A 23,817-nucleotide genomic window follows, 5' to 3' on the forward strand; every position below is an offset into this window, starting at 1 on the left:
TAGGGTTTTAAACGCCGTCAAACAGTGTCGGTGGTTCATGTTATCAGGCATGAAATCTTAAAAAATGTCTTCAAAAGAAGAAAACATTTAATAACGGCATCTATCGTCTCGAAAGTCAGTATAGTGCGCCTGTTTTAATTGGTTAATAGGTTCTGGCTAATCTTTTACATAAATCATGAAAATTGAGGGTGAGTCTGCTAAAGATAAATGCTCGTAGAACAGGCGATTCAGATGGGCGGAGCTGCTTGTTATGCATGCATGCAGGCAGGCTATAAAGGCTACTGGGATAGAGCTGACCTCACGACTTCGCCACCATTCACATTTTATTTGCTTTATTATCACTCTTTTTGGTTCATGTAGACTGTTCACAGTCCCCTATTTTTCCGTGAAGTCGTAGAGATCGATCCTTCAGTCCGACGGGCCGCCAGTTACAAAGGCGAAGTTAACCAAGATGGCGGCCCGTCGGACTGAACGTTCGATCTCTACGACTTCACGGAAAAATAGGGGACTGTGAACAGTCTATGGTTCATGATGCCAACCAAAGCTGGCGCATTGTTCATGCCTTGAATGATTTCGCTGGCATTAAGTGGCTCAACTTTCACACTTCATAATCAGCCAGAAGGCACTTGCACCTCCACTATACCAGGAATGCCGAGGCTCCTCGCGCTCGTGGCGAAGCGCGACTCGCAAAATCCCCCTGAATATTCGCCTGTTCTGCAGGCTACCAGCAACCATATAACCACTTTCTACCATCGTTTTAGGGAAGAAACTAGGCTAATGGGCATGTGGGTTGTCTAATACGTTTGTGTACGGTGTCACTTTGTGATCTGAGGGGTTTGATAATGCAAGTTGCAGTAGAAACGGTGACAAATCGCCATCACGGAAGCGAATCCTTGTTTCTGTGCCTGTTGATTGACATTGACTTCTTTGTCAAAGATTGACGTCGGTTGTCAAGGTAACGGACCTGGCATTGCGTATCACGTGGGCTGCTTTATATAGACTGTAGTGTCTTTGTTTGGTTGGACATGTGACGTGTCGTTCTTTAAATACACGACGAAGTAACCTAAGGGTAAAAAAACCAGACATCTTTAACTGGTACAGAATACTTAGAATGATGTAAAGTTTTATCTGACAGCGTTTTCTCGTAGCTACAGTAGTTAGCAGCTCTTGTAAGGTTATAATTTTACTGGTCCTTCAGTGTGAAGCAGGTCTGATCAAAAATCATCGTTTTTAACACTTTTCTTCATTTTTCCTTCAGTTTTTTTTAATTAAGATTGTACGATTTGTTTATTTTTACATTCCGTAAACATTCTGGCTTGACATGTCATAAGTATCTGTTAATTTTGACTTGCAAAGAAAATGGTGAAATCCAAGATGACGGATCCAAGATGCCAGCTCTAATGACGCAAACGCCAACACAAATTATATAGAATATAAGATTATTAAATATAGAAAACAAAATGGCGAGGGAACCTAATAAAAAACAACGGGGCTTGTAAGCTTAGGTTCCCTCACAAGAAAAACCAGTGACTGATTCGGGTAAATACTGACAGTGGGGGGTTTGAATATGCTTGAACGTCTGAGGGTTAGTCTCCAGACCAAATTTGATTTAGAAATGTTTTTAAAGAGGTAAGAAAACCAAAACTTATAAAACACTCGAAGCAAGGTGAGACAGTCTATTTACTCACCAGTCCATAATGTTTTCGTTGTAGCAACAAAAGCTTTGCATCTATCGTCCTTGTCGCACTTGTATTTTGCCTCTGTGACGTCAAATACTGCCAGTTCACATGCGCCAAACAAACGTGAGTTTGAACAGTGGTAGTCATGTAAGCCTGGGAAGTCAGCGTTAGGAACCTTCTTATAGAAATTCGTCGGCTTTGAGTTCGATTCTAGTATATCAGACGAAAAGCAAGAACAGTCAAGAAAATTGTCACAGATGACATAACTGTCCATAAGTGGAAACAAGACAATATCAATGAATTTTCAGTCAATAAGGGACCTGCCTAGCTAGCGTTTTTCCACCGTAGTAGATTTAAAGATAATTTTGTCCAGTGCCAAAATGACTTAAAGAAGCAATGTCACGGTATATAAAGTTATTTTACTGATTCCTTTCAAATTACATTGCGAGACGCCTTACCGTGGCCACCCAACAAACGTTTTTTTTTACAAGTGTGCTCTCGTGATAGTGTTATTTGTTTGACGCCTCCTTGCAAAGTTGAATACGAGCAAATAGATACTTGGTACATCGTATTTATCAACAAAACGCAGTGAAAACGTAGAATATTACAAGATGACACTTGTAAAAAAGTTTGTTGGGTAGTCACGGTAAGGCGCGTCGCACTGTAAAGGAAGCCTCAAAATAATAGTATTCTAACATAAAAAAAAACAACAAAGGATTATTAAAACGGTGAAAATAACCAAAACTGGTTTCGACTGATAAATATTTAGACAAATTTCGAACGACGAATTTGAAAAACATTGCCATTTTTTTCAAAATTGTTGTCCATGACGTAGTGCCTGTAATATTCAGAAACACAGCTTCAGTATTTCCTCTCAAGAGCACCCATTGGTTTACCAGTCTAGTATGAAATGAAAACTTTTTTTGCGCGTCCATGAACCCAAGTTCGCCTTTAGGGACGAAGAGACTCCGGTTGACATTTACGGCCAGTTTCACCGCTTTGGATATAGACCAGTGTTCATCATGCAAATCAAACCTTTAGAAATCTGTATAGCTAGACGTAAGCAATAAGGAAATGATCATCGGAGCAAACCTTGTCTTGATTTATATCACATTCTCCCAACTACTACAGACTAGAACGGGGAATTTGTTTGTTCGTATTGTGTTCTTTCGAAATCTGGCCTTGTGGCTCTTTCCCTAATGGATAATTTTTCTTGTGATTAAAATGCCTAAACATATCATATACCTAAGTGTTTTCTTGAACGTAGAAGCTCCAGAACTCTTTCCAAATGCCACACAAGCGCGTCACTGCTCCAAGCCAATGTTTGAAGATTATATTTAATATCGTTCAAATAGCTTTGTAATTTCTCTGGAGCTCCCGGTACAATAATATGACTTATTACATTGCGGCTCGCGTAATCTAAATTTTTCGCGGCGATTACACCGCGACAGCGTCCTCTGTCACATTGCAATGTTTTATTCCCTTTGGCTCCTCTCACAATACAATTCTTGTTTGTCAAACATTCCGGTTCTTCGTTGTCGACGTCATCGAAATCTGTCAGTTTGATCTCTCCGCTGACCAGGATAAACTGCGACAACTTAAAGTCCCGCATAAGAAGCGAGCCGAGAGGAGAATGGGCAAAATATCTGAGTAACCTGGCGAGGCCAAGACAAATCTGAAAAGAGAAACATAATTTCATGGGTATACTTCCTGGTATCATTTGTATTATACAATTTTAATTATATAATATTAAAATTACACAAAAACTTAATCAGTACAATGCGTGAACTAATACTATAACATCTGATAAAAATACAAATAAAAAACGTCCTGCATGAGAACTGATGGTAGAAATCGATCATAATTAAGAGCAACACAACTTTGGTTCCCACTGAAAGACGTTAACACATACAAGAGAAAAGAGTTATCATCAATCAGCCAGAAAATGGCATGTACATTATATTTTTATTTTTGTTACATGCCAAAAGTTAGGGCTTTCCACAAGTTGCTCGAGACTTCCAAAAAAGTTGCCCGTAATTTCTCAAAAAGTTGCTCAAAAGTTGCTCCAAAAATCCAAAAAGTTGCTTCTGATAATAAAAGTTGCTCGAAAGTTGCTCCAAAAAATCCAGAACGCTGCTTCTAATCAAGAGAATTTCTCTAAATATATGCTAATTTCTCTTTGAGAGTTAGATTTCTAAGCAGTTTTATGAAGTTTTACAACAAAAGAAGTATCTAAATAACATATTAAGGGGAAAATTTGGTAAATAACAAGGATTTTTTTAACTGAGAAATATAGTGAAGATATCAATGACGTCATTTTTGCTGTAGAGTTTTGCAGCCGAAAGTTGAAATGTCTTCAGATGGTCCTCGAAAGTCTTCGGCAAACTTCGTAAATCTTCGGAAACGTTCGTATTGCTTTTGAACAACCCTCGGATAATGTTCGGAGATCTTCGGTCTGGAAATTGCTCAAAATTCAACAAGTTGCTCGAGAGGAAAAAAAGTTGCTCGAAGGGGAAAAAGTTGCTCGAATCATGAAAAGTTGCCAAAAAGTTGCCGAGCAACTTGTGGAAAGCCCTACCAAAAGTTGAGCGAGTGAGGCGCATTATCTTGGCTGGAAAAAAATTTTTTTGATTTACTTGACATCCCACTAAATATAGAATGGCTATAAATGGGATTCAGAACGATGACTATTACAAATGCGGATAGTTTAAATACGTACCTCAAACACCAACTCCCAGTCTAATCACACTGTACGCAATTGCAAGTGATACTCACTCCGTTATCATAATTACTGCATTGTCCCATACTAGTCCCAGTCCCTATCATTGAATAGGTAGTGAAGAACTGGGACAGATTCCTTACCCTGAATCTTTCCTGCCAAGGCAGCTGCAACAAAGTGATGACGTCAAGTGACGAACCAATCTCCGTTACCATGGTAAGTCCACGGGTCTTTAAGTCAGCGGTATTGAGCTCATTTTGCCAACAGAAACCTAGAAGCTAGTGTAAAAACGTCGTTTATAGTGACGATCATATCATGAGGTGTAAAAAAAACTGTGATTAGAAGCATTTAACAAGTTGTAATCATTTTGTTCCAATTTATAATTATTCTGTTTAGGACTGAACCCCATCTATATCTAATAATAATAGAAATACTGAATAAAGTAGGTAAAGTCTGTGTCCGAGCCAAGTGGCCCATAGAGCCGAAGCTTATCCCGGTCTCCGTGGCATTAAGCGACTAGGCCGGGAGTAATGCTACTCCCCCCTTGATGAGATGCTAGTCCGTCGCAGGGTTACCCCCAGCAGTAAATTCTCCTGTACCTATTTATACACCTGGGTGGAGAGAGGCACTGTGAGAGTAAAGTGTCTTGCCCGAGAACACAACCCAGCGCCCCGGCCAGGCCTCGAACCCGGGCCGTTCGACTCGGAGTCGAGCGCGCTAACCATTAGGCCACTGCGCCTCCCAAAAAAGGCCTTTTCAGTTTAGTGACGATCATATCACGAGATGTGAGTAACTAGGTTACTCTATTTACAAGCCTTTAACAAGTTGTAATCATGAATTGCTATTTGTGTTCCAATTTATAATTATTCTGTTTAGGACTGAACCCCATGCATCTATATCTAATAATAATAGTAATAATAATCAACTTTATTTAATGCACTAGAAATAAAATATTTATATAATTTTATATCAAGTGACACAAGTCATGCAAAAGTGCCGTGGAATTTACGTGGATCTCCCCAAGTGATATCCCCCAGTCTTCTAAATATGCGTTTTACGTTCGCACGTTCAGTTATTATTTTTTTGGCCCATAGAACATGACAGAATAGTTCAATTTAATAGAAATGAACGTTTTGAAAATACTTTGAAGATTTACGATCGACAACAGTCAGTAGGTTAGGCGTTTTACAGTTTGACCGAGGCCTTACTTGAAAATATTTTAAGGAAAACAAACACTATAGCCTCCAGTTGGTTTTAAAAATATGCGCGAGTGTTATCTGTTTCTCGAAGCTCGCGTGTATGACAATTTCCAATGAAGCTACGCTCTTGAAAAATAGCTGAAACTTCCTCTGCTCGGAAAGCTGACGGAGACAAATATTCGTGCATATTTCTTGTACCAATAGAGGAGTTGTTTACACATCTACGTTTTTTCTTTCTTTTCGTTTCAAAACCGTCCCTTTTTGTAAGCTACTGTTTGTAAGCGGGGGTGGCCTTAATGAGTTGATGAAAAGTTAAAAGGTCAGACAAAGACACGAAAATGCCGATTCACAAAGCAATTACATTTAAGAAAATATTCCACACAGTACGGATTTGTATTTAATATAACAAGATCAAAAGTCTTCCGAACGTTGAATCGAAACGTGTTTAAGATATTTTCTGGAAAGCAATCATTTGCTTTTCGGTAATCGGAAATAAACCAAATGATTATCCACTCAGGATAAGCACGTGCCGACCTCCCAAACGTGCTTGTAAAACGCTTATGCCAAGATTTTACCAGTTTTTACGTCGGGTACTAAAAACAGCCAAATCCTTAGCCTGATTAAACATAGGATTATACATGCATGCATTCTTGTCTCTCAGTAATCTGCTTTCCGTATGATAATTAAAAATCAAATAAGTATTTCGTTCTGTATTACCACGCGAACATGAAAAGCCCTCTGGAACTCTCAGTTGTTTTAGGCTGATAAAGGTTCCTCAGCTGTCTTTTTTCTGTACATTTATAGGTATGCCCTGAGTTATGCTGGTTGGTCAGGGCTTCAAAAAAAACGTCACTAGGACAGAAAAAATACAAGAAGGCGTTTCTCGACCCCGAAAGATAGCCGACAAAAAAAAATACTTGATTAATCATCAAACAAACTCTCCCAGAAATCTACCAAAATTAAAGGGCCAGTTCCCGCAATCAGTTTTGTCATGCCCAACTTCGACACTGACCAACTTGTCAGTGAAGTACCCGGAAAAATTAGTTTTTTTTTGTTTCTTCTGTTTTTTACCTTCTTAGCAGAGCGTGTGGAAGCCGAAATTTCACCAGAGGGCATAAAACTTATCAGGCCAACTGGACGTCTCCGGTTCTTTTCAATACAGAAGAGTGTTAATGTTACCACAACAGTAAGCGAGTTCTGTTACAGTTTTATTAAAGAAAGAGATTTGCTGGTACTTTATTTGCAAACTGGATGAGAGTTGTCAGTTTAAACAATTGCGGATGCAAAATGAGGCGCTTCTTTTGGCCGTTTTTCATAGGTTAACGCTATTTTATCACATGTCTTTGACTGGGTAAATTTGAAATTATACTGTTGCAGTTGACACAAATAACGGAACAAGAAAATTTTACTCATCAGTTTTTTAAAAAAATAATTTTAATAGTCAGGTACTACACTAGTTTGTCGTCATCACTAAGGGCTCTACAGTTTATACGTTGGAAGTTTTTATTTGCCCCTTTTTTTACCACATTTAATAAGTCTTGACCTTATAAACGTCTTTTTAATATTTTCTTTAAACTATGCATAATTGCACTTTGTTATCTTAGTATGCTGTCGCAATTTTTTTGCAACATTCCGGTGTCGGATGTCGCCATTAAAACCGTGAAAGTTTAGAATCATAGAATGAACTATAAATTGGGTCACTGTGTTGAATTATTTTTTGTCACTATTTTATCCTCGACAATTACACCGATAAACGCTTTTTAAATTTCCGTGATGTGCAATATTTGGAGCCATTTAGTTTGCTAAGTGGTTTTCAAACAATCCTGCTTTCTCGCCCGCGTTATTTAAACAGATCGATTTATAAATACCAGATATTTCGGTTCTAAGAGCGATAATCCCAACCAACCAAAATATTAATTTCACAGGTGAGCAAAGAAAAATGAACGTTTTCATCAGAAATTCAAACTAAACTGAATTGAAACAAGAAATACAGAAACCATTGCTAAAAGAAACTTGGCAAAACGTAGCCTTGTGCTTTTTTTGTCTGCAAGGTTAACTACGCTCACTACGCGTAGGCAAGAATGGAAATTTCAAGAATTCAGGCAATATTTTGCAAACTTTATTAACTTAAATTTTCAGTTTAAATTCACCATTAAAACTCTGAAAAAAAAAACTCTGACATTACACTTGCCTCTCCGTTTTACTGATTGCGAAAAAGACAGTTTCGATCAAAGTTAGAAGGTTCACTTTGCTCAAACTAGCTATTCGGATCATTAATTTCTGCCGTTTTTATCGAAGTATCATGTTCTTCAGGCGGTAAAGGGGATTAAAAGGTGGCCAAAATACTCCAAAGGTTAATTAAGTCTTTAAAATGTTAGGCCTGCCTTCGCATCTTGAAAATTAAAGTTGTCAGCTTGCCAGCTCGTGATGGAGAGGGCTTTATTTGGTCAAGTTGCGCGCATCAAGTTTTTCAACACTATGCCCTATGGAAGACTGTTGGAACAGCTCTCTACCCTTTCCTTGCTTGCAAACAATAGCATTTTAATAGTACTGTCAAATGGCCCTGTTTAGTTTTAATACAGTAATGATAGGTCTATCACAAGACTGACCGCATCATTGATGCGACATTTGTGGTAACCCCGCAAATATCACGAGCAACCATTAAAAATCACTTTGGCGACTAGCAAAACATCGGTCTGAATTTTACGAAAGAGTGATAAAATTTTGAGAAAACAATTCGCAAGTCCTTTTATTGCGAGAAGGTCACAGACAAAAGAATCTTCCAATATCGAGATAAAAGGCGAAAAAGGGCGAGTATTTGATCAGTTATCAGTTGATACAAAATCAACTCAATTATTCTGATATGCCACTTACCTTGACTATATTTGCATGTTGCAGCTGTTGAAGCATAATTATTTCCTTGGCTAGCTTGTATTTCGCGAAAATAAAACATTCCTCGACTGATCTGTTCGCCGTTGGATTTGAAACACAGCGTTTAATATCCTCATTGTCAAGACGGACGCTTTTAACTGCAACTTCGACTTCCTTGTAAAGTCCTTTTTGAACGGTTTTGGTGTAGCCGCGGCCAATATTTCGCACAACTTTAATAGCTTTTATGTCGCTACAACCGAGTAAACGGGTTGATTTTAACGGCGCTCTCCCCTCTGTTGCGTTAAATGATGGTGAATTTTGATTCTCTTCCCAGTGTTCCAACTTCGGAAAAGATTTAAGTGCTCTTCCACGATCCCAGTACAATGATTCAGATTGTAAATTCAAATTGCTGCTTTTGGCGTTGTATGAAGCCAGCGAAGGAAACCCATTTAAACGGCTGTTTACTTCTGAAGCACGAAGAACATGGTCGCTATTGATCTGGTGAACAGTTTCAAAGATTACTACCACACAGCAAAATAATGACAAAGAAGTTAAAGTTAACGCGGCTCGCAGCAGAAAGCCACGCCGAGATCGCTTCATTACGATCAGACTCGATCAGTTCTAGAGACGAAGAAGCATGCCTAAAGTACTTGTTCCCCGCTTGAGTAAACCATTTCTAAGCTTGTGAAAACGCAGACCCTCTCGAAACTGTCTTTCATTCATTTCCGTCAAATGTCACGGATTCCAGCGATGTGTAGTATAAACAAGATCAGGAATATCGGACTGCAAAAACGGGAAATGGCCTTTTATTATGGATTAAGAAGCGTGTTGAGATAATAGCATGGGTCTGGCAGCGGAAATCATTAGGAAAACATCAAAATTTAGACAAAGGCTTTTAATAGTTTGTTTTAAATATCTTTAAATATCACGCCCATTAGAACAATATAAAACACGCCTACATGATAATGAACTGTAAATCAGCAGTTACTGATATAAATAACACCTTTACCTTTACACAAAAAGATGTCGACTGTCAAAAAACGTTCATGAGAATCAAGGAATCCGAGGGTAAAATTGAATTTAATTTCTCGATTTCTAAATACGTTACTTTTTACAGTTTCAAAATCATTTTCGAAATGTCAGTCTTGAAAAAATTATGCAGGAAACAACTCAGCCACAATTTTGCATTTCTGGAGAAAATCATACGAAAACATATATTTACATACAAATCGCAGTGAGATTATGAAACACGCATTATTCCGTAATCCCTTGTCTGAAACTTCCGGTTATTGTATTTATCTTACATCACAGTCGCAACTGATCCCATTAAAGAAAAATATAATTAACCGTATAAGCACTTGAAATGTTTCGAGCTTGAGTTACACGCAGTTTAAATTACTATTTTCCTCGCTCCGATCCTCGCTTAGGTCAAAGCTGTGTAAAAACTTCATTTTTAGTAACATTTTTTATTTTTAAAATAATAGTTTAACACTGATTCAAACTTGAGTACACGTATTCACATTTCTAATGACATAAAACATAAAGCGGCAAGGAATTTTAGAAGTTTCAATCAGCTTCCAAGAGAAAGAAAAAGAATGCTATTAGGTTCTTGATACTATTAATGGCTGACATGCAGGATAAAAGGGTGTAAGAGTCTTTCAAATCTTCGGCATAAAAAGGACCATTCGGTTTTCTAAAAGTAATAACCCCTGACCAATCACAACAAACGTAAATAGACAATTAGCGCCAATCAGAACTCGAAGCAAAAATACGAAACCGGCGCCAAGCGCGGGAAAATACGCAGCCGGTTCTAAGCGCGCGAAAACACGCAACCGGTGCCAAGCGCGGGAAAACATGCAACCGGTGCCAAGCGCGGGAAAACATGCAACCGGTGCCAAGCGCGGGAAAACGCGACTAAGGAGACTTGTAATCACGTGATTTCTTTCGACAGTGAACTGAACTGAAAACCGCTTCATGCTGAACCAGAACTTCCTTGCACTCTTCGCCATGACGCGAGGTAAAGAGTGGTATACAGAAATGTTTAAGAAAAGTGCTGGGAAATACCAGTTTTTTTCCTTATTCCCTTCGCAGTTTGTTTGCCAGGCATTCCGTCACATTCCTCACACTTTTTCCCCATTTCAATAACTAGCAATAAAATTGTACACCCTCTGAAAATGTACAGGTATTTAATACAAGTGCGACCTTCACTGTCGCAGTTTAAAGAGTGTCTTGGACACGGTATAGCGTTTGCAAGTATGTTTCACAAAGTCCACGATTCCTGCGGATAAGTTGCTGCCGAAGATTACGAAGAGTTGGCTGGTAAACCAAACAGACGTACAGTGCCTGCATCACGATCGTGTTTATCCTGAAAAAAAAAAAAATACAACTTTGATTGCATATTGCGGTGAGATAACAATTAAGGCTAGGTAAGTTTACACGAGCAATTTTTATGTGGAAATTTTTGTGTGAAAATTTTTACTTGCTTGCGTAGACAATGAAAAATTGGTCATTTTTTGTGACAAACACCATTGCGGAGAAGATGGCGTGTTAGCTTTTTTGTGGCAAATTAAAGTTGTCACACACGAAAATTGCTTGTGTAGACGACTCATCACATAAAATGTGGCAAATATTGGCCAGCGTATGTGATCCCCAATCTTCCAATCTCCACCAAGCACTGTGCGCGCGTATCTCTGCTGTCCAAGGCCATTTCTAGCGCACTTAACTTTGAACTGTTGAAAAATAATTGTTGTGCCATCTACATGATCAAATATATTTGTCACATAAAAATTGCCTGTATAAACCAGGCTTTAGTCTATGAGCTAGAGTTGTCTATGTTTAAAAAGACAACAAGTTCAAGCTGAATTTGCTATAACGCTCACTGAAAACGAGGCAGAGTAGTTTTATCGTAGGGTTTATTTTAAAACCACAGACTAATTCTTCATGTCCAAAGAAACGAGCAACAAAAAAGATACACAGTTTATTACAGTTCCGAAATTTGGCGGCATATATAGATACAATCCAAATTTAAAACATGCGACCAGTGCCGAGTGCTAAAAGCGTTAAACTCCTGCCGAGTGTGCTAAAGCATGCAACCGTGAAACCGGTGCAAAGCGCAGAAAAACATGCACCTAATGCCAAGCGCGGGAAAATCTGTAAGAGGCAAGCTACGATTGGTTATCGCTTTGTTTCTGATTGGTTAAAAAATGTTTGCTTCGATTGGTAGATGTAAGAAAAGCCGAAAACTAAAGAAAACGGCTCAAATGCAATTATCACCACTTGTTCATACAAAATATACCCCTGTTTACCTTATCATCACAAGCAAAAGCTAATAGAGGTTTCTGTGGATGCCAGGCTACTGTAAACGTTGGAGCATTACATTGCACTTCACATATTCTCTCGCCTGTCTCTACCATTGCCTAGACATCAATAAAACAAGATTGTAGGCCATCAAGCTATTAATGAAGAGTTTCTACATGTATGTCGATGTTGTTTCTTTTATTTAAAGGGACATTGTCACCAGTTTCACTTCAAAAGCTCAAGAGCCTAAAGACATATGGAAACTACAAATAGCCGTCCAAAAATCGCCATGCAAGTGTACTGAAGCGATAAACAAGTGATTTTATTGTGATGCCATCAGGAACTTTAGATCTCAACTTGAAAAAGTCAAGCTGATTTTTCCAAGTTTTGTCCTTTTTGTGGGCTGCAAAAACACTTTAAAATTATTATGGCTCCCTTCATCCTTCAACAACAATTTACTTTATATCTCCACCTTGATGTACTAGATGCATTTCATGTACGAGAAGACCTATTAGGCGCTTTTATTACATGTACCGCCGGTACTTTTTACCGAAAAGCATTAAAATCCCCTTGACGGCAGTGTTCCTTTAACTTGCTAAAGCTAATCAAAGGCTCTTCGAGCAACCTCATGGTAATTCGATGAATGAAGTGCCGACCTCCGCATTTTTTCTAAAAATGTGTCCAATAAAGTAAAGCAATCTCACTTTGCTTTATTTTTCCACGTGAGTTGCGTCATTGATGGCTCGTGCTCTCAGGGGTCGTAGCGCTATTCAGTTTTCACAACCAAAATATTTACCGGTTAGTGTATTACCTTTGATCCTTTTAAGCATTAAGTAAATTTGTTTTGTGAATATGTTTACTTTTCTGTCAGCACGTATAGCGTTATTTTTGAGCAGCGGAAAAAATTTGAGAGAAAAGATACGCCCGCACACTTCGTGTATTAGCCTTTTAATTCGTGTATCTGCTCGACTCAAAAAGATGAATCAAAGTCTCTTCGAGATACCGACTTTTTTGCATGAAGTATGAGTCGAAGGTTTATCCTGTGCATTGTTCTTCGAACTTATCATTACAGTTGCTTTGTAGTTTAGATCAACAATTTCCTATCTTCGCGGAGGAAATGCAGCCATATAATTTTGTCAAAAATGGCTCGTCCGCGCCGGGTATTTATACACATATTCCTCAACATTACACAAATAAACAGTGCAAATTTCACCGAGATATGACAATTCTATACTTTAAAATTGCAAGGACCTTTCGAGGCAGTCGATTACGGCAGCGAAATTAGCAAATGAAACAACAAAATATGCGTTCGACGCTTTGTTTTTGCGACGAAAAAGCACGAAAAAAAATACGGATATTTCCGACTACTGTCGGAGAAAACATTGCGCATATAATTGCGGCGTAAACAAATCGAAACACTCAAGCTGCGTTTTGTCTAGGCTCTGCGAGGGTCGGATATCAAGACAGCTTCTTCGTGGGCTTAAGAAGGATTAAACAAAAGCCATATATACAGTGAATGCTTTCGAATTATATTTGAAGATGAAATACGAAAGAATTTTGCTGTCTTTGACTGAAATTCCACTCGAACTGCGTCGATACAATCGCATGTTGTAAAGCCGATTCATGCAACATTGCTGTCAACGAGAGGTCACGCCCCTAACGACCTACACTGTAGGCTGATGACGAAATAGAATGGCGCTTGTAGCGACCAAATTTGGCCTAATTTTTAACCGCTCCTAAGCTAAAAGAAGCCCCCATCTCTTGCATTTGTTTTAACTTCAAAAATATCTTTGAAAAGAGCGAGTTTTTTTGGTATGGTTTATTTTTGACGTTTGTAATTTTTTAAACGGTGTAAGTGCTAGTGATTATTTATTCGTGTTTTAGCGTTAGTTACGCTATCCATTGTTTGTGCGACGCTTTTTATAGATCGCCTTTCAGACACACGTGCGTTGAGATAAGAAAGATGACATGTCACTTTTAAAATTGTTATATAACGTTTGTAAATGTGACAAGTCACGTTTTTTCCACGAGATCGCAAGTGATCACCCACAGCTGAAAGTAATCCCTTGAGAAATTAAAACAGTCCCTTGAGAAATTGAAAAAATCCCTTGAGAGTTTACAAGAATGTGAAATTTTCCCTAACATAACTGTTATTCTCCTACTTTCGCTTGTAAACAAGCAATAAGTCGAAAAAACGGATGACGTGACACGAGGTGACGTGACGCGAAACAAAAACGTGCCGTGGATGTTGTGTTGACTAAAACACGTCACAAGGCGAGCGTAATAATTTTTTATAACAGTTTAAGCGTAACTATATGTAGTTCATAGCGCGAATTCCGTATTTTATCACAAAAATATTTAAGTGTAACCTTTGATCCTTTTTAGCATTAAGTAAATTTGTTTTGTGAATATGTTTACTTTTCTGCCAGCACGTATAGCGTTATTTTTAGCAGCGAATAAAATTTGAGAGAGAGATGCGCGTTTCTGCACGACTCAAAAAGATCAAGAACGGATGACGTGACACGAAGATGATGTGACGCGAAACAAAAACGTGCATGAATGTTGTGTTCACTAAAACGCGTCTTTGAATGTTTTCTTACGTGAATGGGTCATTGATAGCCTATGCTCTGAGGCTTCGTTGAGCGAATTCTATTCTCTTTCATCACCAGAGGATAAGTGTAAGTGATCCTCTTTCGATTTGTTTTGTGAAATTCAATTTAGTTCCCTGAAAGAGAGAGACCCTGGAACGAGGTTGAAGAATAATTTATTTCTGATTGACATGTGCTGAATGCTTTTAAAGGACCTTTCTGTCAGCACGTTTCTCGTTTAATGATGAATTAATTGCGGTTTGATATCAGAATCCAGTGAGTGAGTGAGTGAGTGAGTGAGTGAGTGAGTGAGTGTTCGAGTGAGAAAATGCGGCCCATAACATAACCTCATCACCATTCGGTAAAAAGCCTTGACACACAATAATGTATTCATATTGTTATTAACTTTGTAAAGCAATGACATGTTTAGCACATACTATGTCAATGATAAGATCCTCAGAGCCTGACGCTAACATCTCACCATCATGACTGAAACTCAGTGTTCTGACCGGCCAGCTGGGAACAGATGAAACATAATCAAGTTAAGGAATAACCCTCATTAAAAAGATTCACAATCCATAATTTCCAATGTTTGCCACAAGACTCATATATTCTACTCTAATATGGAACTGTAGACTGTTCACACCCTCTTATTGATCTTTTCAACGAAAAAGAACTCGAAAGGAAAAGCGAGCAAAGCGACTGCTAGTTCAATGCACGACGGGATGTCAATAACAACACTCACTTTGTTACCAAAAGAATAAACAAGATTTACAATTCAAACATATATTTAAACTAATTTCAGAATAAATAATAACGCTATAAAAACATGACGTTTTGGTGACGACATGCTAACTAAATTGAGCTGAGTAAAAATATGTCCCTTTCGCACCTCCAGGTTTGTGTTGGCCTTTAACTCTCTCGCGATTCTCTTCTGCGTTCAGTCGCAGAAACATAAATAGAGGGCTATGAAAAGTCTAATGCAATTGTCCACATTGTTTGTAAAGACATTTGGGAATTCTCAAGCAAGTAAAAAAGTCCCAAAGTGGTCTCATGTGTGGCATTTTTGATGTGTATTTATGTCATCCCTAGTTTCTTACCAGAAATTTAGGTCAGGGATGCAGTCTTTAGTGGGAGGCGCGGTGGCCTAATGGTTAGCGCGCTTGCCTCCGAGTCGAAGCCTCCTGACCGGGGCGCTGCGTTGTGTTCTTGGGCAAGACACTTTACTCTCACAGTGCCTCTCTCCACTCAGGTGTATAAATGTAGTAAATGGGTACCGGCGAATTTACTGCTGGGGGGGTAACCCTGCGATGGACTAGCATCCCATCCAGGGGGGAGTAGCTTCGGAAACCGGGATGAGCTCCGGCCTGTATGGGCCACTAGGCTCGAAGCAGACTTTACCTTTATGCAGTCCTTCGATGGGTGTGGCTCAATTTTATTACAGAAGGAAGCCTCAAGCCAAGTGGCCCATCCTGCTGGAGCTTATCCCGGTTTCAATAGCTTTAATCGGCTAGTAATATCAATACTCCCCCCTGAATGAGATGCTAGTCCATCGCAGGGTTACCCCTGGGCATTTTATTGCAGGTACCCATTTTACAGCTGGGTGGAGAGAGGCAATATGAGAGTAAAGTGACCTGCTCAAGAACACAGCACAGTGATCCCCGCCAGGGCTCGAACCCGGAACGTTCGCTCCGGGAGTCCGGCACGCTAACCATTAGGCCACCGTGCCTCCCATTTCAATTTTATTACACTGGGCGCATAATATAAATTATTATAACAGGAATATAATGTTTATACTCACTCTAATCTTGAGAATGTTCTAACACAAACCAGCTCATCTAGATCCCATAGACTTACTAAAGCATCGGCACTTCCAGTGGCAAAGTATCTGATCAAGATTAAAATGAACAGTCAGGTACATGTACAATAGTGTACTAGACAATATTATTATTGTTACATGGTTGCCACGAAATCAGTTTTAAAAAATCCCTGACTTTTTCCAAACTTTTCTCTGAAAAAATAAATTAAATTTCCCTGACCAAATAAATACTAATAAGGCCCACTTCCAAAGAAAGAAAACATCTTTGAGATTTCATTGACCTTATACGTTTCTTCCAGGCATTCGTCATTTTTATGCCAGCTGGAAGAAATGAGCAATGCAATATTCCAATTTTCCCTGACTTTTCTTTAAAATGTCAATTTTCCCTGAGTGACTCAAAATAAAATTCCCTGACTATTTCCCCGACCTTGAAGAATTTTATTTTTCTCTGACCATTTCCTGACCTGTGGCACCTTATATTAGGAGTTCTGAGCAAATGAATAATTTATTGTCGCACACACACAAAGCTATCCAAAGAAACGCCGGTTAACATAAATGCTTAGAAATTACCTGAAAATGAGCTAGCATGCAACTGACGGAGAAGCAAAAAATATGCAATGCCATTAGCTCAATTCTACAGAGGCTGGAGTACCAAACTATATAAGTGCTGGTACTAATTTTAATAGAGTGTGTTACATAATTGCTCTGTAACTACCACATTTTTACTCTAGTCATGTCTACATGTACATGTTGTGGTTTACTCACCTTCCCTTGGGATCAAACTTTATACATATACAGTTAGCAGGATGAGCATGTAACGTCTGTTGTGGCTTTAAATCAGGGTAACTGAAATTGACAATAATTTATTATTATTATTAGTATGTGTATACAAGGAACCCTCCAGTATTCAAAAGAGTTGAATGATGACTGAAATAGAGCTATGGAATGCTAAGACAAAAAAAGCATGTTAAAAAATCTAGTAGAAACTCTAAAGGATTGCAGTCCAAAACCTACAATATTGTGCACTTTGAAGACAAAAATCAAAAGCTTAAAGAGCTACGCGCGTACGACTGTTTTCTATCGGCGAATGGAAAACAGTGGGAGAACCAATCAGATTCGCGGATTTCCAATAGAACACAGCTGAGTTTCTACTAATAATCATTTCACAAAAACCGAGCTACTCAGCGCATTGTGATTGGTTAATGGCTGCCATCTATTGAGTACCGGTGTACAGAATTCATCACTGCAGTTGGTAGTTGGACAAGTTTGATAAGTTAGTGGGGTCTATGAACTATAAGAAATGACATTCAACAGTGCATAAAGGTTTATTACTTCCATACTATTCCAACTATTGGTACTAATGTATATTATTTTAACCTTAATATATTGATACATCCATGACCATTTGTAAGGAAAAATAAATCATTTGTGTTGTTCCAGGAAATTTCATTAACCTGAAAGAAAAATAGAACTGTCACATTACCATAAGCCAGAGGGTTTCTTGATCGGTTTTAAAAAATATGGAAATAGCCTGGGAGGGTGGGTGGGGAGGTAGAGCAGTTAGTGCTAAGTTTTTCCTGGACCCTAAACCCAACAGTTGGTGAAAGAAATAAAGAGAGAAAAGAAATTCCACAGAAGTTGGAAAAAATAACTTAAGTCTGCTGAAGAGACCCCAAGTTTAACAGCAGTTCTTACATCTCAATTGAAAGTGTTGTATGGATTCCACTTTGGAATCTAAAAACACCAGTCACCAACAAGCCCCGGCTTTTATGATCTTTAGAATAATATTATTGTTATCTACATGTAATTGCGAGTTTCAAAAAATTAATTTGTAACACCATTAGGAGTAAATAAATAAAACAACCCACATACCTCAAATTTAAATTGTTCATCACACCTTGCTTTGTACGTTCTGGCATCTATAAATGTTATTAGATCTTCCTAATAAGAAAAAGTTATATTTGTTAGAGAAACTGCACACCAACAATTTAAATTATAAATCTAAGAAGCTCTCATTTGTTACTTGTTAGTTTGAGAAAATGTTTGCTGAAATTGGAGTAAAGCTTTCTAACTGATTAAGCCAACAGGCCTTTCAGATTGTGAGGGTGATAGTGCTGGCAATCCCTTGATCGCTGTGCTTCAAGAGACCCATTGCGCTGGCCTCTCAGATCGTTGTGATACACATGAATCAACTTACCTTATTTCCTACTGCTATCGTGTTACCATCAGGACTCCAACATATGTTGATGTTTTCTCCTTTGGTATTTACTACAGACACACACTTATTAGCTGCAAAAGGAATTTTAAAAAACATATTATGATGCGTGTTTCCATACATGAACAGTGGAGTACCTGTACCAATTCAGCCCTGTTTACAAGCATGAAGGGTAACCCTTGTGCTAGAGTGATTTAAGCAAGAGGGTAACCCTAGCACTTGTACATTTCTTCTTTTTTTCATTAATGTGAAAGGTACGATCAATCACTCACCTTGCTTTTTAAATGTGTTAATGATAATGGACCGAGTTACATCTCCGACTTATTTCAACATCGCCATTCTCATTACAACCTATGGAACAGTGGCTTAAATCTTGTTCAACCATCCTACAACAATCGCTTCTACCACAACTCTTTCACCTACAAATTAACTCACTAATGGAACCAGCTGTCTTCTTATGTTAGACAATCTAGTAACTTGAGAGACTTTCGAAAACATTTGACTTTTTTAATTTTAAGGCTAGTTGCAAATGTAACTATTGTGTTTCATAGATTTAAGCAACTAATTTTTAGCATTATTATCATTTTTCAAGTTTTTAATCCTGCGTGTAACATTTAGTGTGGGTGGGTTAAAGCATTTTTACATTTTAAATTTTTTACTCATAAGATATTGTAATCTAGCTATTTTTAATTTTTTAATTATTTTTATTATTTTTTACTTATACTAGTTTCTATTGTTTTTATAATGTATTTTAATTATTGTCATGCGCTTTTACATGAGCCTCTGGCTTGGATATAGAGGGCAACCTCATTCCGCGCATGACATTTATAAATTGATTGATTGATTGATTGATTGATTGATTGATTGATTGATGTGTTGACAAAGCAGCTAGGGTTCCCCTTGCACAAGTAAAATCCAAGCAGAGTGCTAGGCCTAGGGGAACCCAAAGTTTACCCAAGTTTCAAATTGACTCTTTTTGGTATCAATTCTGTTGCATTAGTCAAAGATAACTAATAATTACTTAATTTGGTTTAGATCAAGAAAGTACCATCAGCGTGGGATGTACATGGAATGCACCCTGGTAGGATTCTGTTAAGATCCAGCAAGCAAGGCTTGACACTAAGATTTTCCCAATTGACACTGGAAAGTAAATTTTCAGTATCAAAAACCTTGATATGCCACCCTATACCAAATTATAGTCTTCTTTCCAAAGTGTAAAGTTTTGTAAAAAGTTAGTGTCGAGCCCTGAGCAAGGTTTTTTCACCAAAGTAATTCAACTAAAACCTGGGATTAAATAATTGAAGAATTGTTTCACTTATTTCCTCACTAAGGCCCCGTCCACACTGACCCGGGTAAATTTGAAAACGCGTCCTTTTTTCTCCAGTTAGGCCAACCATCCATACTGAACCAGCGTTTTTGGTCACCGAAATGGAGCTTTTTAAAAACGCTCTCCAAAGTGGGTATCATTTTCAAATTTACCTGGGTTAATGTGGACGAAAAAACATTTTACACAGCATTTCCAAATTTCTTCGTTTTCAGATTTACCCGGATCAGTGTGGACGGGGCCTTAGGCAGTGGTGGAATTACCTAGTGCATTTTAAATATTATTCTGACTAATTGCTGCCTTACCTCTGGCATCCCATATTCTAATAGTTTTATCTCCTGACGCCGTCACAAGGAGATCAGGATTGCTAGGGTGCCAACAGAGCTGATCAACACTCTCACCATGACCTTTATGGTTTGCTTCTTTTGTCTAAGAAAGAAGACAATTTAATTAGCAAACCAATTTAGCTTATAAACTTAACAAACAGACTTAAAAGCAGTGAAAAGTAAAAATACAGATCTATAATGCTAGAATGGAAAATGTACTTACCAATCGATCTTTTTCAAGCACAAAAATACTGACAGTTCTGTCAAAAGATCCTGAGGCAAGTCTTCTGCCATCACAGCTCCACGCCACGGAATGAACCTACAACATACACGCGCCAAAATTTAGTTAAACCTAAAGGCCAAAACCCAAAGCAAGACTTTTAAGTTAAACTATACTTCCTTGAAGCAAATAGCAAATCTACAAGCCAATTATCACTAAATAAACAACTTCTAACAGTTTTTCTTTGCACACCTTGGCTGTATGGGCAACAAAGTCTTTTGTTCTTGAGTTATTTTCAAAGTACCGCCGCATTTCGTTCAAGTAATCACTACCCGCCATCTTGAATTTGTGTCGTTCCCAGTTTCTCTCGTCGTTGTCGTTGGCATGGTGGGTTCCAGTCGTCCTGGGGACGAGGTTAGTAGGCAGCCTCGACCTCAAGCCTCGACCCATGTTTGCAGCCTCGACCCATGTTGGCTAGTCGCTTCTAAAATACCGTAAATGATCTAATAAACGCCCGGGGAGTCTATTAAATTTTAGGGTTCCTACAGGGAGCGTTAAATAGATATGAGGCGTTTATTAGAGGGAGGCGTTTATTTTACTTTAACTGAAACAACATCAACAAAACAAAAGAAGACACGAAGATTGCTCGCAGAGAAAGACAGGAAACAGAGTTTGTAACTAGGAGTCTAATCCATTCTGCGCTAATGCAAAGCCTGGAGATGCTGTCCACAGTAACACAGTTCGATATTGATGTTTTCATCGACATCAGCGTCAACCATGTTGGTATCGTTGGCCTCTTCGATATTCGAAACTAAATAAATGATTTTACTCTATGGAGCGTTACCTTGGTTTTTGAGGCGATCCTTAAGGGGGCGTCTATTAGACACGGGGCGTTTATTAGAGAGGGGCGTCTAATTCAAACTTTATACCTCAGGGGAAGCGTTCATTAGATACGAGGCGTTTATTTGAGAGTGGGCGTTTATTAGATCATTTACGGCATCCCATCGTTTTCTGTTTAAGCCGTTTAGCTGTCCAGTCAGATAATGTTTGCTGGGGAGTAGTTGACCTGCGATCAGCAGTGGAGGCGTTTATAAAAAAAGAACGCTTGGTCGCAGGTAAGGGAGTAGTGAAATTGAAACTGAACTTGTAAACTCGAGGCACACAGAAATTCAGCTGCCATGCAGCTATTTCGCTGCTTATCAAAACCTCAATGAAAAATTTAACACTGATTTTATTGTGAATAGTTACAAGAAGATTCAAAAATTGAAATAATTTATCAAAAATGGCTAAGCCACAAAGTGTGATATGTGAACCTAAAATATGATATCAAACTTAGAGAGCAGGCCCCAGTTGTTCAAAGGGCAGCCCATCGCACCGACAAGAAAAAGGGGACCTCTATCCCGCTTTTGCCATAGAGTTTTAAACAACTGTTAGATCCATGTTTAAAAACAATTTTCTTCTTTCTAATATGGTACAGCTGTCCGTTTCATCAGACAGTGGAGGCTCTATTGTTTCACTTGTTTCCTCGAACACCGCGATATCGTCGACTTGATCGAAACCTCTCTCAACATCAGACAGTCGTTCTTCATTGTCCAATAAAGTGTCTCTCCTTTTAAGCCTGCGGCGACGCTTACAGTAGAAAATAACCAGGCCCACTGCAGTTAGCAGAAAAAATACAGCTCCACCCATCACCAGAGATATGACCAAGATTCTTGGTCCTGTTTAAACAACACAAAAAAGTGTCATTAGGTGTGGTCGCGATAAACGACAGATGAGCAAATTTTACACCTCGAACAGCTTATAAGGAAACTTCTTATCGAAAACAAAGTGTAAAGCAACTACAAATTCATAAAACTGAACGCGTGAATCGGCGACGTAACCAATATCCCTAGCGTATTTTAACATTAACACGTTTTCCTAACAACAAACCTAGCTGATCCGATACCAAACCTTAAAGAAGCTATGTCAAGGTATTTTTAATCATTTTCTTGATTATTTCCAAAACCTTAAAATAATATTCATGTAAGGTAGAAAAAAACAACAAAGGAGTCATCATGAGGAGTAATTTAAACCCGAAAATAAACAAGGATGGTTTGAACTGACGAAGATAAAGATGGATTGTTAGTAACAAACTAAGTTTATCTCAATTTGTATAAAGGGGAAATTTACAATGCTCGAAAATCATCCTTGTTTGTTATGTGGCCATGGTTTTGCCAATAAAAGATTTTTGCTCTGCCAATTTGGAGATTAGAGCTCATTATTAACGAAAATAAATAGAATTACCTAAAATACCGTGACATAGCCCCCTTAAACCATAGAAAAATGGAAGTGCTTGCAGCTACTTTCAAGTCACAACCTAACCTTGTGCCTGCTCATTATACGTCAATGGTCCTACATGAAACATTATGGTATCGTTGTTTCTTTCTATTTTCTCGCCGAATCCCGGTCTGCATCCGATACGGCACAAAGATAGTGGGTCATCGTTTGGGCAAAGCACGAATCTGCAATGTACGTACAATGCTTTCGACTTCTCATGGCCGGAGCTAGGCACCCTGTAGCTGATTGTCTGCGACAAGGATTTTGATTTGAACATGTAACCACACAAGTCTGGTTTCTTTATACAGCTGAAAGTTAAGCAAATGGTACATCAGCCCAGCACTTTTTTAAATGTTACTGGGATCTTCGATTGAGTGTACATGTCATAAAACCAAAACCAAAGTAATTAATCGGGTTAATTACTGACAAAGGACAAAGACAATCCAGTGAACCAATCAAAGCTCAAAGTAAATACATGTAGCCTGCACGAGAAACCTCTGATTGGTTGAGAGGGTGGTGCGAGTTTTTTAAACTAATTGCCAAGGGTAGTAATGTAAAACCAGAAGGAGCGCAAGAACAGGCCTATTTCTGGCATATAACTGACAACTCGTCATTGGTTTAAGATTTTTTCAACTAAGAGGCAAAAGAATCAACGCTTAAAAGACTAATGTAGCTTTTTGCCCTTTGATGAGCCTACTCATTAGAAAAACAGTAGAACGGTATGAAATTAAAGACTTTATTAATGAAAATGTCTCTCAACAAGTCCTATTGGAAGAATTAGGAATAGTGCGGAATCTTTGGCACTCTTTGACTAAATCTAAAACAGCTTGGTTCAATCTGTACAAGCCGCCACAACAAAAAGTCGATTTTTATGGTCTATGCAAGTTAAGTAATAGAACCCAGCTCACCCGTTCTCTATTAAAGTAACACCTTCCTTGTTGTAAAAGTTAGCGTCCGGGGTTGCGCGGCATACTTCAACAGCAATAGACTTGTTCATAAGTTCAAGCATTTTATTGTTTGGTGATAGCTCTGCTTTTAACGAGACTTCCTCTCCGGTGTTTACAATCTTTGTATTTACGTCCTTGAATGTTAGCGGTGGAGGCGTAGTAAATTTTTTCACTGAAAGAAAGTAAAAATGAGATTTTGAAAGATTAATAAGAAAAACTGTGAGGTCAAAAAGGGGAAAGGGGCGTAGTAAGTATCTTCTCAACTTTTTAGGGTAAACTAGGTCCAAAAATGCTAAA

General features: G+C 38.4%; 3 protein-coding genes across 3 annotated transcripts; all 3 read right to left on the bottom strand.

Annotated features, from left to right (window-relative positions):
* Positions 1-315: 315 nt before the first annotated feature.
* LOC144632068 (extracellular tyrosine-protein kinase PKDCC-like) lies at positions 316-10,493 on the bottom strand. The gene is made up of 5 exons (XM_078490675.1): positions 8,472-10,493; positions 4,542-4,676; positions 2,925-3,354; positions 1,689-1,889; positions 316-1,063 (listed from the first exon to the last, which is right to left on the bottom strand). The coding sequence occupies exons 1-5, from the start codon at positions 9,066-9,068 to the stop codon at positions 978-980; spliced, it is 1,449 nt and encodes a 482-aa protein (XP_078346801.1). The 5' UTR covers positions 9,069-10,493; the 3' UTR covers positions 316-977.
* Positions 10,494-10,637: 144 nt separating this feature from the next.
* On the bottom strand, positions 10,638-20,612 carry LOC144632391 (THO complex subunit 3-like). Its single transcript, XM_078491032.1, has 11 exons — positions 20,510-20,612; positions 20,261-20,356; positions 20,017-20,140; positions 18,370-18,461; positions 18,045-18,113; positions 17,550-17,626; positions 16,938-17,018; positions 16,155-16,241; positions 14,791-14,869; positions 11,774-11,884; positions 10,638-10,833 (listed from the first exon to the last, which is right to left on the bottom strand). Exons 1-11 carry the CDS (start codon positions 20,594-20,596, stop codon positions 10,771-10,773), a joined length of 966 nt encoding a protein of 321 aa, XP_078347158.1. The 5' UTR covers positions 20,597-20,612; the 3' UTR covers positions 10,638-10,770.
* A 711-nt stretch (positions 20,613-21,323) lies between these two features.
* On the bottom strand, positions 21,324-23,663 carry LOC144650761 (uncharacterized). Its single transcript, XM_078510513.1, has 3 exons — positions 23,482-23,663; positions 22,619-22,881; positions 21,324-21,975 (listed from the first exon to the last, which is right to left on the bottom strand). The coding sequence occupies exons 1-3, from the start codon at positions 23,580-23,582 to the stop codon at positions 21,677-21,679; spliced, it is 663 nt and encodes a 220-aa protein (XP_078366639.1). The 5' UTR covers positions 23,583-23,663; the 3' UTR covers positions 21,324-21,676.
* Positions 23,664-23,817: the final 154 nt, after the last annotated feature.

The sequence above is a fragment of the Oculina patagonica genome, chromosome 1, assembly GCF_052425735.1.
Source record: "Oculina patagonica isolate OP01 chromosome 1, crgOcupat, whole genome shotgun sequence".
NCBI classification, from domain to species: Eukaryota; Metazoa; Cnidaria; class Anthozoa; order Scleractinia; family Oculinidae; genus Oculina; species Oculina patagonica.

Bases quoted from the DNA above. Each gene is read 5' to 3' on its own strand.
- LOC144632068 (XM_078490675.1), bottom strand. From the start codon at position 9,068: ATGAAGCGATCTCGGCGTGGCTTTCTGCTGCGAGCCGCGTTAACTTTA. The intron at 4,677-8,471 runs GTAAGTGGCATA...TTTTTACACTAG, and splicing joins AACATGCAAATATAGTCAAG to CTTCTAGGTTTCTGTTGGCA. The intron at 1,890-2,924 runs GTATATGATATG...CTGATATACTAG, and splicing joins ACGTTCAAGAAAACACTTAG to AATCGAACTCAAAGCCGACG.
- LOC144632391 (XM_078491032.1), bottom strand. From the start codon at position 20,596: ATGGCGGGTAGTGATTACTTGAACGAAATGCGGCGGTACTTTGAAAAT. The intron at 20,357-20,509 runs GTGTGCAAAGAA...TGTATGTTGTAG, and splicing joins TTGTTGCCCATACAGCCAAG to GTTCATTCCGTGGCGTGGAG. The intron at 17,019-17,549 runs GTTAAAATAATA...TGTCAATTTCAG, and splicing joins GGATGTATCAATATATTAAG to TTACCCTGATTTAAAGCCAC.
- LOC144650761 (XM_078510513.1), bottom strand. From the start codon at position 23,582: ATGCTTGAACTTATGAACAAGTCTATTGCTGTTGAAGTATGCCGCGCA. The intron at 22,882-23,481 runs GTGAGCTGGGTT...CTTAACTTTCAG, and splicing joins GTTACTTTAATAGAGAACGG to CTGTATAAAGAAACCAGACT. The intron at 21,976-22,618 runs GTTAGGTTGTGA...TTGTTTAAACAG, and splicing joins GTATAATGAGCAGGCACAAG to GACCAAGAATCTTGGTCATA.